At 50.6% G+C, this 16,304-nt stretch overlaps 1 protein-coding gene across 1 annotated transcript; it reads left to right on the plus strand.

Moving 5' to 3' along the window:
- Positions 1-733: 733 nt before the first annotated feature.
- Positions 734-15,913, plus strand: DNAL4 (dynein axonemal light chain 4). The gene is made up of 4 exons (XM_003264765.3): positions 734-839; positions 11,583-11,792; positions 13,444-13,527; positions 14,808-15,913. The coding sequence occupies exons 2-4, from the start codon at positions 11,724-11,726 to the stop codon at positions 14,970-14,972; spliced, it is 318 nt and encodes a 105-aa protein (XP_003264813.1). The 5' UTR covers positions 734-839; positions 11,583-11,723; the 3' UTR covers positions 14,973-15,913.
- The last annotated feature ends 391 nt before the right edge of the window (positions 15,914-16,304 follow it).

Below are 16,304 nucleotides of genomic sequence, written 5' to 3' on the forward strand. Positions count from 1 at the left end.
CCAAGTACTCATCACAATAATAAAGGTTTAAACTACGAAGTACCCAACTGACCCTTTGATCTATCAATCAAATAATAGAATCCGCCAGTTCTTCCCCTTTCCCCTTTTCCTTCTCACGTACTTTCAGATTAATTTTCCCTCCCAAGGGGAAGAAAAGGCAGGCTCTGGGCAACTGTGTCTGAAATTAGATGGTACAAATGTCTCCTAGTGACTAGGGCTAGATGACCATACCAGGGTGTGGCACAGACGAAGGAGCCCCTGGGTTCCTTCTCCAGGGCGATTACCTCCATCCTTTACCAAGTCACTTAGCCTTTCTGAACTTTAGTTCAGATGGGATGACGAATATTATCACCTAAAATTACTGTAGTGAGAATCAAGTGAGATATTAATTGTACAGCCCTACATAAATGCTAGTCATTATCAGGCTTTCCAGATCCCAATAAAGTGGTGGCTAAGTGTCACGACGCCAACAAGTTGCATTTGTTATTTCAAATGACTAAAAGAACCTCCCAAGGCAGTACTGCTTTTCGAAGTTTGTTTCCCTAGAAAAAGAACTTCAATGTGTCCCCTGCTCCTCGGGCACGCTTAAGACAACTATAAGTGAAGTCCCGCCTCCCTGGCCTCTAAACCACGCCCCTTTCCTTGCAAACGCCTGACTTGTAAGGGCCTTTCACAATGATTGATACTTTTATCCACCAATAATAAGTGAAATTCCCGTCAACGTCCGGTGAGGGGGCAGGACTTCCTTGCTGGTTGCTAAGACACTCTTGTTTCGCTCCTTGACAACCCTGGCGGGGGTGCGCTGGCTGCGGCCCCGGCTCCGGCCCCCGCGGGAGCAGGTGAGGCCCCAGGGCGCGCGGCGGACAGCCAGGCGGGGAGGGCCGGCCCGGAGGGAGGGCGGGAGGCAACGCAGGGCGGAAGAGGCCTCGCCCGCCGCCGAGGCCCCACTTCAGTCTCCTGCCTGCTGTTCCCCTGCCCCAGATCTTCCCATCCTCAACCCCCACCCTCACCCCCCCTTCGGGACCTGCGAGCTCTGTCGTGACAGGTTTGTCATCGCTACTCTGCCAGCTGCTCTTCCCCACCCACCCAAGGCCTGTCCAGCTTCATGGTCCTGCGTCCTCCTTTAGCCGACTTCCCCCAGCACCTTGATCCCCCGACCTTTCGCGGAGTAATCCCCTCTCCCGCGGGGTCGCCATCAACTCAGTCAGACCGCTCTTGGCTTAGAGAGTTGGCGACGTACTGGAATTCTGGGCTGGTCATTTCCCCTGTTTGGGCCTCAGTTTCCCCATCTCTAAACGAGAAGTTGAGTGATCTCTAAGGCCTCTTCCACTCTGACGTTCTAGGATGTCGTTGTTCTTTGACCCAACTTTAGGCTTCCGAGAGGATGTGCTCCCCAATGGGTGGTATCGTGTATTGTGAAAATAACTTGGCAAACCTGATTTGGATTCCCAGTCTCAAGACCTACCCTCCCTGCGCTTTTAATCTGTGCATATGTAAAATCAGTATACGACGGTGCATCTCCTTTGCGAATTCTGAGGCTAATATGAAGTACAAAGGCCAGTCCAGTATAGATTCAATATTTGTTAGTTTCCTTCCTTTGTCCCCTCACCACATTTTCCCTCTCTGGGAAATGTTATCAACCCGGTCAGCATGAACTGTCATTTCTCTGGTTGACCCTCTCTGATCTTCCTCCTGGGCTTCCATGGTTAGGATTACTTAGGGGTGGGGAGTGGGACCCATGGAGATTGAAATACAGTCATGTACCATATAACAACGTTTTGGTCAAGAAAGACCACAGATACCACGGTGGTGCCCTAAGGTTATAATGGAGCTGAAGAATTTCTATCACCTAGTTACATAGCCATCGTAATGTCAAAGAAAAATGCATGACTCACGTGTGTGGTGATGCTGGTGTAAGCAAACCTACAGTGCTGCCAGTCATATAAAATATAGCACATAAAATTGTGTACAGGACGTAATACTTGGTAATAAATGACTTACTGGTTTATGTGTTTACTATCCTACACTTTTTATTATTTTACAGTGTACACTCCTCCTACTTATAAAAAAATAAAATTTAACTGTAAACAGTCTTAGATAGGTCCTTCAGGAGGTATTCCAGCAGAAGGCATTGTTATCATAGGAGATGACAGCTCCATGCATGTTATTGCCCTGAAGACCATCCAGCGGGACAAGATGTGGTAGTGGAAGATAGTGACACTAAGGATTCTGATCCTGCGTAGGCTTAGGCTAATGTATCTGTGTCTGAGTTTTAACAAAAAAGTTAAAAATGTTAAAAAAAAAAAAAAAAAAAAAGGCCAGGCGCAGTGGCTCACGCCTATAATCTCAGCACTTGGGAGGCCGACACAGGCAGATCACCTGAGGTCAGGAGTTTGAGACTAGCCTGGCCAACATGGTGAAACCCCATCTCTACTAAAAATACAAAAAAGTAGCTGGACGTGGTAGCGGGCGCCTGTAATCCCAGCTACTTGGGAGGCTGAGGCAGGAGAATGGCTTGAACCCGGGAGGTGGAGGTTGCAGTGTGCCGAGATAGCACCATTGCACTCGAGCCTGGGCAACAAGAGTGAAACTTTGTCTCAAAAAAAAAAGTAAAAAAAAAAAAAAAAAATAGAAAATTTATAAATAGAAAAAAGCTTATAGAATAAAGATATAAAGAAAGAAAATATTTTTGTATAGCTATACAATGTGTTTGTGTTTTAAGCTAAGTGTTATTACAAAAGAGTCAAAAAGTTAAAATCAAAAAATTTACAAAGTAAAAAAGTTACAGTAAGCTAAGGTTAACTTATTTTGGAAGAAAGAAAAATATTTTCAATAAATTTGGTACAGCCTAAGTGTACAGTGTTTATAAAGTTACAGTAGTGGCCAGGCATGGTGGCTCACACCTGTAATCCCAGCACTTTGGGAGGCTGAGGCGGGTGGATCACCTGAGGTCAGGAGTTTGAGACCAGCCTGACCAACATGGAGAAACCCTATCTCTACTAAAAATACAAAATACAAAATACTAAAAATACAAAATAAAAAATACAAAAATAAGCCGGGCGTGGTGGCACGTGCCTGTAATCACAGCTACTCAGGAGGCTGAGGTAGGAAAATTGCTTGAACCCAGGAGGTGGAGGTTGCAGTGAGCCGAGATAGCACCATTGCACTCCAGCCTGGGGAACAAGAGTGAGATTCATCTCAAAGAATAAAACAAAATAAAAATAAAATAAAGTTATAGTAGTGTCCAGTAATGTCCTGGGCCTTCACTTTCCCTCACCACTTATTCACTGATTCTCCCACAGCAACTTCCTGTCCTGCATGCTTCATTCATGGGAAGTGACCTATATAAGTGTATGATTTTTTATCTTTTATAGCATATTTTTACTGTCTTTTTTTTTTTTTTTTTTTTGGAGGTGGAGACTCGCTCTGCCGCCCAGGCTGGAGTGCAGGGGTGTGATTTCTGCTCACTGCAACCTCCGCCTCCCAGGTTCAAGAGATTCTCCTGCTTCAGCCTCCTGAGTAGCTGGGATTACAGGCGCGCGCCACAACACCAACTAATTTTTGTATTTTTAGTAGAGACAGAGTTTCGCCATGTTGGCCAGGCTGGTCTCGAACTTCTGACCTCAAGTGATCCACCTACCTCAGCCTCCCAAAGTGCTGGAATTATAAGCGCGAGCCACCGCGCCCAGCCAACTGTACCTTTTCTATGTTTAGATAAACACCATTGCATTACAGTTGCCTACAGTATTTAGTACAGTAACATGCTACACAAGTTTGTAGCCTAGGAGAAATAGGCCAAACCGTATAGCTAAGGTCTGTAGTAGGCTACATCATCTGGGTTTGTGTAAGTACACTCTATGACATTCACACAACAAAATCATCTAACGATTCTCAGAACATGCCCCTGTCATTAAGCAACGCATGACTGTGTCGATGCGATAGTTGGACTTGATGGCTTCCCTTCTGCCCCGATAGCTCATGACTTGGTGATTTCTTTTTCCTGACTAGATACCTCCATTTGCGTATCTTGCCAGCAACTTAAACTTGGCAGCTCTGAAATGAAACTGACCTGCTTCTCTACCCAGCTGTGCCACCTGGTTTCCCCTCTCTCCATCAGTGGCATCACCATCCTCCTGGGCATCATTCCTCACTCCACCATGCCCATTCCACTTGGGCATTTGTCAGGTTGTCTTGATTCTGCCTCCATGCAGAGCTCACATCATCTCCATTCCTGAAGCCACCACTCTCCTTCAAGTCTTTCATGCCTGTGACATTAATACCCCTGGACCATTACTGCAGCTTCCTAGCAACTGCTCCTACCTCCAGTCTCTGCTTCTGTCAACCCAGCCCACCCATGTCACCAGCCACCCAGAGACCTCCAAAGGGCTTCCCATTCACTATGAAGAAGATCCACACATCTTGGCAGGCATGGTGGCTCACACTTGTAATCCTAACACTTTGAGAGGCTGAAGTGGGAGGATCACTTGAGTCCAGGAGTTCAAGACCAGCCTGGGCAACATAGAGACCCCATGCCTACAAAAATATGTAAGCATGGGTTTCAGGACCCATCTACATGTCCACAGCCCAACCCCAGCCTTTTTTCCCAGATTTATTTCTCCCTTCTTTGCCAAATTCTATCTTCTAGCCGAATCGGACTGTTAGACTTTCCCAGAAGATGCTTTGTACTTTCTGCCTTGGCACTGCTGTGTTCATCCGCCTGGAAGGTCTTCCTCACCTCGTCCACCTGTTACAATTCTTCCTCACCTTTCCAGTCCTGACTCAAGTGCTGCCCCTGCCAGCAAGCTGCTTTTGCTGTTTTATCTCACCCTCCTCACCACCGCAAGTATGCCCATCTTGTGGCACTACTTTCTGCCAGGAACCATAGTTAGTTCCTTGTGTATGCCTGTTGGTCTCCATATTAGATTGTAAGCTCCTTAAAGACAGGGACTGTCTGTTGCTTATAGTCGAGTAGTTGAAAAAGCATAATCAGGCCAGGCATGGTGACTCACGCTTATAATCCCAGCACTTTGGGAGGCTGAGGTGGGCGAATTGCTTGAGCTCAGTAGTTTGAGACCAGCCTGGGCAACATGGCAAAACCCCATCTCTCCCAAAAATACAAAAATTAGCTGAGTATGGTGGCACAAGCCTGTAATGTGCCACCACTGAGTGTGGTAGCATGAGCTACTCAGGAGGATCATCTGAGCCTGGGAAGTTGAGGCTGCGGTAAGCTGTGATCATGCCACCGCACTCCAGCCTGGGCAACAGAGTGAGAACCTATCTCAAAAAGAAAAGAAAAAGCATAATCTTTGAAGTCATGTATACCTGCGATCAAATCCTAGCCCTTTTGTTTATTAACTGAGTGGAAACTCTCTTTTTTTCAGTCTTTGTGGATATACCAGTAACGTAGGGCTAGTAGTGCCTGTCTGACAGAGTGACTGGGGGAGGGACATCCTGTATGTAGATCGCCCATTCTGGTGCCTGGCTTAGGATCAGTGTTCAATAGTCTTGAATGGATGTGATAGGTCCTCTCCCCTCCCAGGGGGCAAATGAAATATAAGTTAATTACAATTTGGATAATTTCTGGGCTTCTGCTGTGTAGAGGCTCAGGGAGGTAAGCCCTTGTCTGAAACAGAACCAAGATGTGAATTCAGATCTGACGGTGGAGTCTGTACTCAGAACCACCAGACACTGGCCTTTGTGCTCTGGGGCATCTAGAGCCAAATCAAGTTCCTCAGCCCCAGGGAATCTGGACTCACAGGCACAGTTAAGTCGTGATCGGTTGTGAGATGTCACCGGTAATTAGCAATTGTGAATGAGTTTCTAAAAAATAAATCCATGCTAAGTCCAATTTATTTCTGTGATAATGTCACTCTTACTCCCTTAGATTCAAATCTGTTCTCTTGAGTGGGAGAGAGGGGGGCGGGAGCCTGCCCTGCTGTGTGTGGCGAGCAGCTGTTCTCTGGGAGCTAATAGCTGTGATGATTGTGACTTTCCTTATACTTCGTATCTTGACAAAACTGTCTGGGATTTCATCCAAGTCTGGTTAAGTCCTTGAGGGTGCATGTGTGAGTCAATGTCACTTATCATGTGGTGTTGGACATGAGGAAATGTTGAGAATTGCAGATCCAGACAACAGGCCTCTCTCCTCTCCCTCCCTCCGCTCCTTCCCTCCACTCCTCCCTGAGTCCCAGGCACATTAAGTTTTCATTGGACCACAGCAAAATGAGAAAAAATAAGGACCATGTAAAAACAACAACTTCGTTTTGTGTTCCACTTTTCTTGAGGAGGGCTGATCTTTATTCTGCCAAATTTTCCTCTTTTGTAGTAGATGATGTGTCTTCTAAGGCCCTTTCGCAGCAGAATTTTAAAATGGTAGCCCTGCATCTGCCCCCACTTTAAACTGGTCTGGGAGCCTGGCTTCTGCATCATTTCCTGACCTCACTACGAGCATCTTGGACGAATGCCCAAGTCCTTAGGATCTTTTTCCTCCCCTGCCAGCTTTGTTCTTCATTTGTTTGCTAGAAGGCCAAGGAAGACTGGAGTGCCCGCCTGTGTCCCCGATGTGGCGGGAAGAAAGAGGCAGGCCTGGACAGAGGCTGGATGGGTGGATGCTAAGTATGGAAGTAATCTGTGTTACTGGCTTGTCTCCTACTTGCTTGTGCCAAAGGAGAAAGCACAGAGGGTAGAGTCAGAAGAATGGATTGAGGTTCCGATCCTGGCTCTGCCATTGCTGGCTGTGCACCCTCAGGCCACCCATAAAACCTCTCTAAGCTCCAGTGACTTGTCTGAGAATAGGGAGCCGGATCCTTCCCTCACAGGTGTTACGAGGATGAAATGAGATGGTGGATGTGAAGGCACACCATAGCCACACCACTACCACCTCAGCCCCAAGAGGTTTCACAGAATTTCCTTGTGACTCTTTCCTCCTTCATTACTACCACAGTGGTTTGCACGTAGTGGAAACTTGGGAGATAGTGGTTTGTTTGGCTGCACGTTTAGATGTGTAGCAGGCTGGTCTATGAAGAACGATATCGCAGTTTCCTTCCTACTGCACCAGTAATAGGAACTGAGTCCTTAGCCCCAATTTCCAGATGAGAAAACTGAGGCTTCCGGGTGCGGTGGCCCACACCTGTAATCCTAGCACTTTGGGAGGCTGAGGCAGGAGTTTAAGACCAGCCTGGCCTGGTCAGGAGTTCAAGACCAGGCTGGCCAACATGGTGAAACCCCATCTGTACTAAAAATACAAAAATTAGCCAGGCGTGGTGGTGCGTACCTGTAATCCCAGCTACGTGGGAGGCCGAGTCAAAAGAATTGCTTGAACCCGGGAGGCGGAGGTTGCAGTGAGCCGAGATCTCATCACTGCATTCCAGCCTGTGCAACAAGAGCAAAACACTGTCTCAAAAAAAAAAAAAGAAAAGAAAAGAAAACTGAGGCTCAGGGAGGTAAGCCCTTGTCTGAAACAGAACCAAGATGTGGATTCAGATCTGACGGTGGAGTCTGTACTCAGAACCACCATGACATGCTCCAGGTGTGTCCTGCAATCTCTCAGGTACATGGTGGGTGGTGCAGGGAGGCGAGCCGTGATCTAAGGGCCGAGGATGTTCCAGACATTGAGTGGCTGCCCCCTCCCAGGGGGCTGGCAGATATTTTGGGCCTTATTTCCCAGAAGGTGTTCATTTTTCCCAATCCCTCCCACACACCCTAACCCTCTTCAGGATTCTTCCCAGACGCTTCAGACACAGAATAATGAATGGTGACTGAGGTCAGTGCCACAAAAGAACAAGGGATAGCAGGACCAGGAACACTGGCCTTGACCAGGCAATGAGATAAAAGGCCCTTGTCTGTGCCCCCTGTTGCCTAGGAAGAGCCTCACTTCAGACGGGGCGAGGATATGTAAAGCCCACAGATAGCCCTTGAGTGAGGAGGAGAGCAGGGGCAGTGGGAGAGGGAATAGGGCTGCCCCTGGCTTTGCACCACTGTGGGCCAGATGGGCTGGGGTCGAGCTTCTGTACCCAGGAGATTCAAGTACCCTGGCGGTGGGCACAATTTTTTTTTTTTTTTTTTTTTTGAGACTGAGTCTCACTTCTTTGCCCAGGCTGGAGTGCAATGGTGTGATCTTGGCTCACCACAACCTCTGCCTTCCGGGCTCAAGCTATTCTCCTGCCTCAGCCTCCCCAGGAGCTGGGATTACAGGCATATACCACCACACTTGGCTAATTTTTGTATTTTTAGTAGAGACAGGGTTTCACCCTGTTGGCCAGGCTGGCCTTGAACTTCTGACCTCAAGTGATCCACCCGCCTCGGCCTCCCAAAGTTCTGGGATTACAGGCGTGAGCCACTGCACCCAGCCACAATTATATTATTAAAAGGCTCTTTTAGACCTGACACGACTCTTTCTGCCCCGAAGCGTTCAGGCACATGCTTCTCTGCATGGAAGATTGATAAGGTTATTAGAACCTCTAGTTCTGCTATTTTTGGTAGCATTCTTTGAGGAAGTTTTAGGACTGTGGCTGAATGACTCTAGCTGTACTATAATCATACAGCGTCATAAAAAATTCTCCTGCCTTTCCGTATTTGGAAACACATCATCTATAACGATTCCTTTTTATTCTGTCTCATCCCTTTTAGGTCCCCAGAAGTATGTGTAGTGGTTAGAAAAAGCTCTTTGTAGTCATGGCCCTTAGTAAACTTGGCTGAATCATGGTGACCAAGTCCTGGCTAATTAATGCTGGTAGCGGAGAGCAGTGTGATAATAGCACAGAGAGCTGTAATGTTTCAAATCGCTCACATACACATACCTGGGGCTTGCAACAGCTTCCTGAGAACGCAGAGATAGGATTTAGTATCCCGTTTCATAGAGAAGGAAACCAAGGCTTAGGTGAAATTACTTGCCGAAGGCTGCAAAGAAAGGAAGTGAGGAGAATGCTCGTCTTTGACAGAGCTGGTGTCCGTGCCTGCGCGCTCTGGCTTGCGGCCCACACAGTTCTTTGCTCTGCAGGATGCTGCACAGGTCGCTCTCCCACTGGCTTTTCCCCATTGTTCCTGAGAAATGGGCCTTGGTAATACCTCCAAAGTCAGGGGACATCTCAGCAGGATTCTGCATGTTAGAGCAGCTGTCACAGACCCTGACCTCCTGGAGGGCGGCACGTCCACATTTGGCTCCTAGTTCCCTCCTGGCTCCTACATGCCAGCACTTTTTAGCCTTCAGGATGAATTGAATCAAATGGAAACGTCTCAGTAGAAGATGCCTAAGAAGCTGCTTCCACATTTTCCGTTGTTCCCCCTTGAAATTCTCAGAGGTAAACAAACTGTGTGCCCTTTTCCTTCTATCATCAGTGTAGCCGCCACCTCTCACACCTGGACAAAGGTAGAGGAGGAAGCAGTAAGGCTAGGAGGACAGCCTGGAATTGGAAATACGCCTTCACATTCATGAGCAAAGACAAAATGATTCCCTGAATTTTGTGAAATAAGAAACCTGACCAGAAAGTACAATGAAATTGTGCTTGGTAATTCACCAGCTTGTAGAGAGACAAACAAAAACTGCTAACATCTGAGTGCTACAAATGCCCAGAATTGATGAGATAAGTGGAGCCATCTGTCCACTGGGAAATCAGAAAATATCAATGTCATGGGATGGGGGGGTCTGTGCCAGGCTTCCAGCCTCATGCGAGGGAGCCGACCAAATGGAGTGGCACCGAGTCATTGGAGGATCAAATGGGGATCAAATCGAGGGCACAGCCCAGAAAGAGTGCCCAGAAAGCTCAAGGCTGGGCCAAACCAGGGTCATGTTAACATTAGAAAAAGAGCCAGCAGGCTGGGCGCAGTGGCTCACGCCTGTAATCCCAGCACTTTTGGAGGCCGAGGCAGGCGGATCACGAGGTCAAGAGATCAAGACCATCCTGGCTAACACGGTGAAACCCTGTCTCTACTAAAAATACAAAAAAAAATCAGTCGGGCGTGGTGGCGGGCGCCTGTAGTCCCAGCTACTCAGGAGGCTGAGGCAGGAGAATGGCATGAACCTGGGAGGCGGAGCTTGCAGTGAGCTGAGATCGTGCCACTGCACTCCAGCCTGGGCGACAGAGTGAGACTCCTTCTCAAAAAAAAAAAAAAAAAAAGTAAAAGAGACAGCAAAGGGGAAGAGCAAATATTTGATTCGTCTCCCTTCTAGGATGATAGGAGCTATCTCAGTGGGCAGTTGATGTATGCTTGTGAGTGCCTCCTGTGTGCCCATGAGGAGGCATATGAATAAGGGGTTAGGAGTGCCCACACCGAGAGCCGGGCCTGGATTCACACCCCAGCTCTGTCGCTAACGAGCTGAGTGACCTCAGGCCAGTGACTGACCAGCTTCATGCCTCTGTCCCTACAGAACCTAACTCCTGGGGTTGTTGCGATGACAAGGTGTATAAATGCATGTGAAACACCGACAGGCAGGAAACCGACAGCCGTCACATGTCATTACCTGCCTGTTACTGTGCTCAGCACCTTTGGGTTCCATGACTGTGCAGTGAAAGTAAATTTATTTGGAAGTGTGAGAAATGCTGGAATAACATTATTTTGCTGTATTTGTCTAATATAAATCATTAAAAAGGGCTTAACAACCTGGTGATTTGTATTCGCTTATGTCAGTACTTCTGAGATTAAAAAAAAAAAACCTTTGAGTTATGAGATAAATTGGGTTGAAGATGAAAGAGAAATGCCTGGATTGCCAGCAGTGTTCCCAGTCATCTCGGGTCCAGGCCCATCTCTTTAGGAAAAGCCCGTCGGTTAGGGAACAGCCGTGTACTGAGTGCCTGCCCTGTGCTTGGCACTGTCTTAGCTTTACAGGCATTGTTTCATTCAATTCTCATAATGGCTCCACGAGATGGATGTGACTGTCCCCGCGTTACTGGTGAGGATTTGGGGTCCAGAGCCATACTGCTGGTGAGTGATTGAACCAGCAGCAGCGCCCAAGCCTCCCATCTGCTGGGCCAGCAGGACAGGACCCAGTGGTCCAAGAAGGAGTAGGAAAAAACAACCAGGGAACCTGGTGTGCCAGGGAGGGCACAGAGCAGCACCGTGCCCATTCCCCTGAAGATCAGGGCCTGCAGAGGGTCCCCCTCGCTTACCAACAGTCTGGACTGTCAGTGGTGACCTGAACATTGCCCTTCCTAAGCACAGCTTCTGGGAAGGAAGGCCCGTGTATGCAGTGGGAGGGAAGGCCCGTGTATGTAGTGGGAGGAAAGGCCCATGTATGTAGTGGGTACGTGGGGAAACTGCATTTGCTCACTGCCAGCTCAAGGTACGCAGGGAAACTGCATTTGCTCACTGCCAGCTCAAGGCTCCATCCCGCAGGCCTGGCCCACAGTCAGTATTTGTCTTGATAACGACAGTGTGGGCTTGCAGCATCGTACCAGTGTGTTCTTAACCAGGTCCCAGCATCTCATGTTGACTCATCCTCCCGTCTGCAGACTTGCTGGCCATTTGGAAAAGGGTGCGGAGGAGTTAAGATGGGGAGGTGTCAGATTGTTACTGAGACATTTCTAATTTGTGATGTATGGTTTTGAAGCCAACTCTTTTCTTCTGGTTTTTCCTGTTTTCTACAGCACCCCCCGGGGAAAGACATTTTCTGCTCCCACCAAGTTGGCAGGGCCTGCTTCCTGACTCTCCTGGGTGTGTCTTAATTTCCAGTCCCATCACCTCCTGAGAGCCCCACTCTCTCCTCCAGTGGTCACAGTGGAAGGATCATGGGAGAAACAGAAGGGAAGAAAGATGAGGCTGATTATAAGCGACTGCAGACCTTCCCTCTGGTCAGGGTAAGCCCCAGGGGAGGGAGGCAGGACTGCCAGCAGGGCCCACGCAGCCTGGAGAGAGGTGGGTGGAGTTTGTCCCTTGCAGGATGGCAGTGGAAGGAAGTTAAGAAGGGCTCTGCTGGCTGAGACCTAGTCATCTTGGAGTTGACAGTGATTCATTGTTTCATTCATTCATTCATTCACCAAGTATTGGGCCACCTACTCTATGCCGGGCACTGTTCTAGGCACTGTGGGGATGGTGAACGAGACAGGCGAAGGCCTGGCCCACATGAGAGACATGTTTAAAGAACATGATTGTAGGCAGTAAGTACTATAATGAAAAATGAAGCAGGTGGAAGGGGCTGGAGAGCAGAGGTTAGCTTCTGGAGAGGTTTCGCAGATCAGAGACCTGAAGACAGAGAGCAAACCTCACAAAGACCTGGGGAAGAACATGCTAAGCCAGGGAAACAGGCACAGGAAGCCTGGGATGGGAATGAACTTGGCATTTTGGAGGCACAGAGAGAAGGCCAGCATGGCTGGAATGGAGTGCTGAGAGGGGTGGCAAGATGTAACAGCACCAGTGGGGCCAGACCCCACAGGCTTGGCCAGCCACAGTGAAGAATGTGGTGAGAACTGTGGGTTCTGTCCTGCATCGAAGGGGGAACACTGAAGGGTTTTAAGCAGGGCAGTGATGAGATCTGTTTGGTTTTCAAAAGCTTGCTCCAGCTGTTGTGAGCAGGATGGATTTGGGGATACCAGAGCAGAAGTGGGGAGACCAGCGAGGAGGCCACTGCGGAGGCCCAGAGCGATGAGGGTGGCTGGGTGTGGCTCACGGAGTGGAGTGCGAGGTGCGGTTGGGTTTAGGGTGTTCCGTGAGTGCAGAGGCCGAAGGACCTGCTGCCAAATTGGACACTGGGTATGGGAGCAAGAGAGTCCAGGGTGGCTGCTAGAGTCTGTCTTTTCCTGAGTATTGGGAGAAAAAATGGTATCAATTACCAGGAAAAGGAGATGGAAGAAGATGGGTTTGTGGGAATCAAGTTATTTTTAGACATCTAAATGAGGTTTTCAAGTGGCCAGTTGGACAGAGTAGTCAGGAGCCCAAAGAAGAGGTTAGAGCTGGGGGTGGAAGTGTGGGAGCCCTCCCACAGAGAGGACACAGAGAGGCGTGGAACCCACAAGACCCCAGAGATGGAGTCACTGGAGACGGGAGAGTGGAGGTGGGGCCCAGGGCCCTCCAGGAGCTGGGAGGAGGAAGGAAATCCAGCAGATCGATGGAGAAGAAGCAGAGGGAAAGGCCGGAGGAAAACCAGGGGCCCCAGAGGGCACCCAGCGGCCTCTTCGGGCCTCCGGGGTGAGATTCCGTCGGAACACACTTCCATAGCCAGCATTCCCTCCGCCCTCGGCTGGCCTTCTTCCTATGTCTGTTGGCTGGAACCTGGTGCCGGCTTCGCACCCTTGCAGAGAGCCTGGGCTTGACAGCCCACGAGGCTCAGCTCCATGCCACGCCTTTGCCCCAGCTGCAGGCCCTCAGTCAGGAGATGGGTCACCTGCCCAGGGCTGGGCCAGGGAGGCTACCTGCTGTCCATGCCTTAAGCTTGGGACAGAGAGGCCAGCCAGGAAGGCCAGGTCACGGGCTAAGCCTGTCTCTTGTTTGTCACCCCTGCCCTGTCTCTAGCACTCGGACATGCCAGAGGAGATGCGCGTGGAGACCATGGAGCTATGTGTCACAGCCTGTGAGAAATTCTCCAACAACAATGAGGTATTGCCAGCAGTGCAGGCGGCCCCTCGTGCCTTTGGTGGCCCCTGTGGGTGAATAGAGTGGCCCCTGTCCCCTGCAGTCAGCTCCAGAGAGTACTGCTAGGATGAGGCCAGAGCCTTGCTTGGAAGCATTCAGTCTGGGGAAAGTCAGTGAGTGAGAGGCTGGTGCTGACTCCAGGCACTGATGGTCACACCCAGCCCTGAAGGAGCAAAGCCACAGGGGTCTCCGTGACGCCCCTGCCCATGTTCCCTGCCTCAGGTGGGCTGCTGAATAGGGCGCCTTTCCCCGTGGTTCCATCCCAGTGGTGAACACAGGCCTGCCCAGGCATCCATTCATGTATTCATTCATCCATTCAAAAAGGTGTTGAACAGGCGCTATTTTAGGTGCTGGGGATACGGCCAGCAGGCATCAGCGCAGGAAGGCCATTCATCAATCTGGTGGGGAGAGTGAGAAGTCAGTGTTGCGACAGCCAGTGGGGAGGCAAGACACCGGCCAGTGGGAGCCCAGGCTTTGGGTCGGCCAGGCCCAGGTTCAGATCCTGGCTTCAGCCCTTCCGAGCTGTACCCTTGAATGAGCCATTTCTCAACTCTGAGCGCAGTTTCCTAGTCCTTAAATGGAGGGTGGTGATGGTGCCTCCTCACTGGGCCAGTTGTGAGGATGTATTTACTGAGACGATGGGGACAGAGTGCCCAGCATGGCGCCTGGCACCTGCACCTGGACTCGCCCTGCCGAGCGGGGGTCCCTGCCCCTCTAGACCTCCTCACACAGGGGGCGCGTCTCGAAAGAGCAGGCACAGGGAGAAGTCGACTGTGGCCATGACTAGGGGAGCAGTCGGCGCCTCCCCAGAGCCCGCTGAACACATCAGGTACCTCACAGTCTGCGGGGTGCCAGGTCTCTCCGTCCAGTTGATCCTGAGACTGCCTGGTGCCCCGCTTGTCCAGGTTACATCTGAGGGAGGTGGCACTGGCCCAGGAAGCCCGCACTAAGTGCAGAGCCAGGATGCAGCCCCAGGCTATCTCCAGACCTGATGCTTGCCTTCCTGCCTCAGTCAGTTTCTTCTTGACTGCTGAGTAATGTCTAGTTTTCTGTGCCTGTGTAATAGACCTGGCAGGAGGTGGCCTGCGTGGAAACCCTTTTTGAAGCAGGAGGACAACAGAAATAGGACAGCAGGCCTTTCTCTTGCCAAGACCTCAGTGCCAGCCTTCTCCTTCCTGGAGAAGGACCTGACTCCTGCCCCCACCTGCCCTGCGCCCCCCTGATGAGCGCCCTCTTCCTTCCAGAGCGCCGCCAAGATGATCAAAGAGACAATGGACAAGAAGTTCGGCTCCTCCTGGCACGTGGTGATCGGCGAGGGCTTTGGGTTTGAGATCACCCACGAGGTGAAGAACCTCCTCTACCTGTACTTCGGGGGTACCCTGGCTGTGTGCGTCTGGAAGTGCTCCTGACACTCTGTCCCCTGCCCCGTCCCCTGCAGGGCCTTTTCCTGCCACTCATCTTGGGTGGGGAGCAGCCCTAGGCGGGTCCTGGTTTTTCCAAGGAGAGTTGGGGTCTTTTCTTTTTGTCCTTGTGTACCAGTTTCCTGAGCCTCGCCCAGTGTGTGAACTTGACATCTCCATCCCCAGGCTCTCAGCCGTCTCCCTCGGAGTCTCAGGGTGTGGACGGGGCAGCAGGCATGGGTCTGTGTGGGAAACGTGGGGTGGGGCGGTGTGACAGGGTAGAGGAGGTGGGAGATGAGATTTTCCACACAGGAACGTGCCAGTCCCCATTTCTCGAGGGCTGCTTTCCCCTTGCATCCTGGGAGCCCCTGGCCCTGCCATCCCCAGTACTGCCGGGAAGTGTCGGCCGTCCTTATCATTAATGGCCACATGAAAATGGCCCCAAGAAGGAGACGATTCTTTCAAGGGACACAGGCAGCTTCTCTCCTTGTCCTCTGGGGAGGTGCTGACCTACCGCAGAAACCCCTTCCCCAAACTTGACCCCGGGCTGAACAGACCACTGCATCTCACTGGGCCAGCAGCCCCCCAGCCCCCAGCCTTGGTAGGGACCAAGCAGCCTTTCCCGTCCCCTCCTCGACCCCTGCAGTTGAGAGCCAGGGGCTGGTGTGTGGGAGCTGCTACCTGGCAGTTTCTCAAGGGGTCACCAAGCCTCTGGTGGGACACCTGGGCAGGAGTGCTCTCACCACCAGGCTGCTTCCGCAGGGCACCCTGGCCTGCCCGTGACTTCGCATCAGGGACCGCATGCTGATTTGTACTGCTCTCTGCTGGGTTTTCTATGTTCTTTTTGAGTGTGGGAGAAGGGTTTTAGTAGAAGGGTGAATCGTATTTTACACAGCGGTCTTATTTATATAAATGTCTTGGTTTTTACAATTAAAATTACCAAAAGCTGACCTCATTCTACAGTCTCTTGATGTTAGGGGAAGGTGTGATCAGTATCCTCAGGCTCAGGCACCTAGAGATGTTTCTGGTTAACCTGTGAGGCTGCTGGAAGCCCCTGGCCCAGGCATAGCCCCACTGGACATGGCCTGGCCCCTCTCACCATTAGGTCACTGAGGTTGGGGGCCAAATGCAGCTGGATGGGGCCACACGGACACAGATACGCTTGGCAGCTGGACTGAGCTACAGTAAAGACGTTTTCAGGCCCACAGAATTTCTGTCAGTTCAACAGATGCTTATTCAACAGCCACTGAGGGTCAGGCCCCAGGAGCTGAGGATACAAAGACAGAAGCCACAGGTCTGGCCACAGTGAGCTCTCGGTCCACTGCAGAGGGCAGGCCCCAT

This window comes from Nomascus leucogenys, chromosome 7b (genome assembly GCF_006542625.1).
Source record: "Nomascus leucogenys isolate Asia chromosome 7b, Asia_NLE_v1, whole genome shotgun sequence".
Taxonomy (NCBI): Eukaryota; Metazoa; Chordata; class Mammalia; order Primates; family Hylobatidae; genus Nomascus; species Nomascus leucogenys.

Coding starts and splice junctions, on each gene's coding strand:
- DNAL4 (XM_003264765.3), top strand. CDS start 11,724: ATGGGAGAAACAGAAGGGAAGAAAGATGAGGCTGATTATAAGCGACTG. Junction 11,793..13,443: donor AGACCTTCCCTCTGGTCAGG/GTAAGCCCCAGG, acceptor CCCTGTCTCTAG/CACTCGGACATGCCAGAGGA. Junction 13,528..14,807: donor AATTCTCCAACAACAATGAG/GTATTGCCAGCA, acceptor TCTTCCTTCCAG/AGCGCCGCCAAGATGATCAA.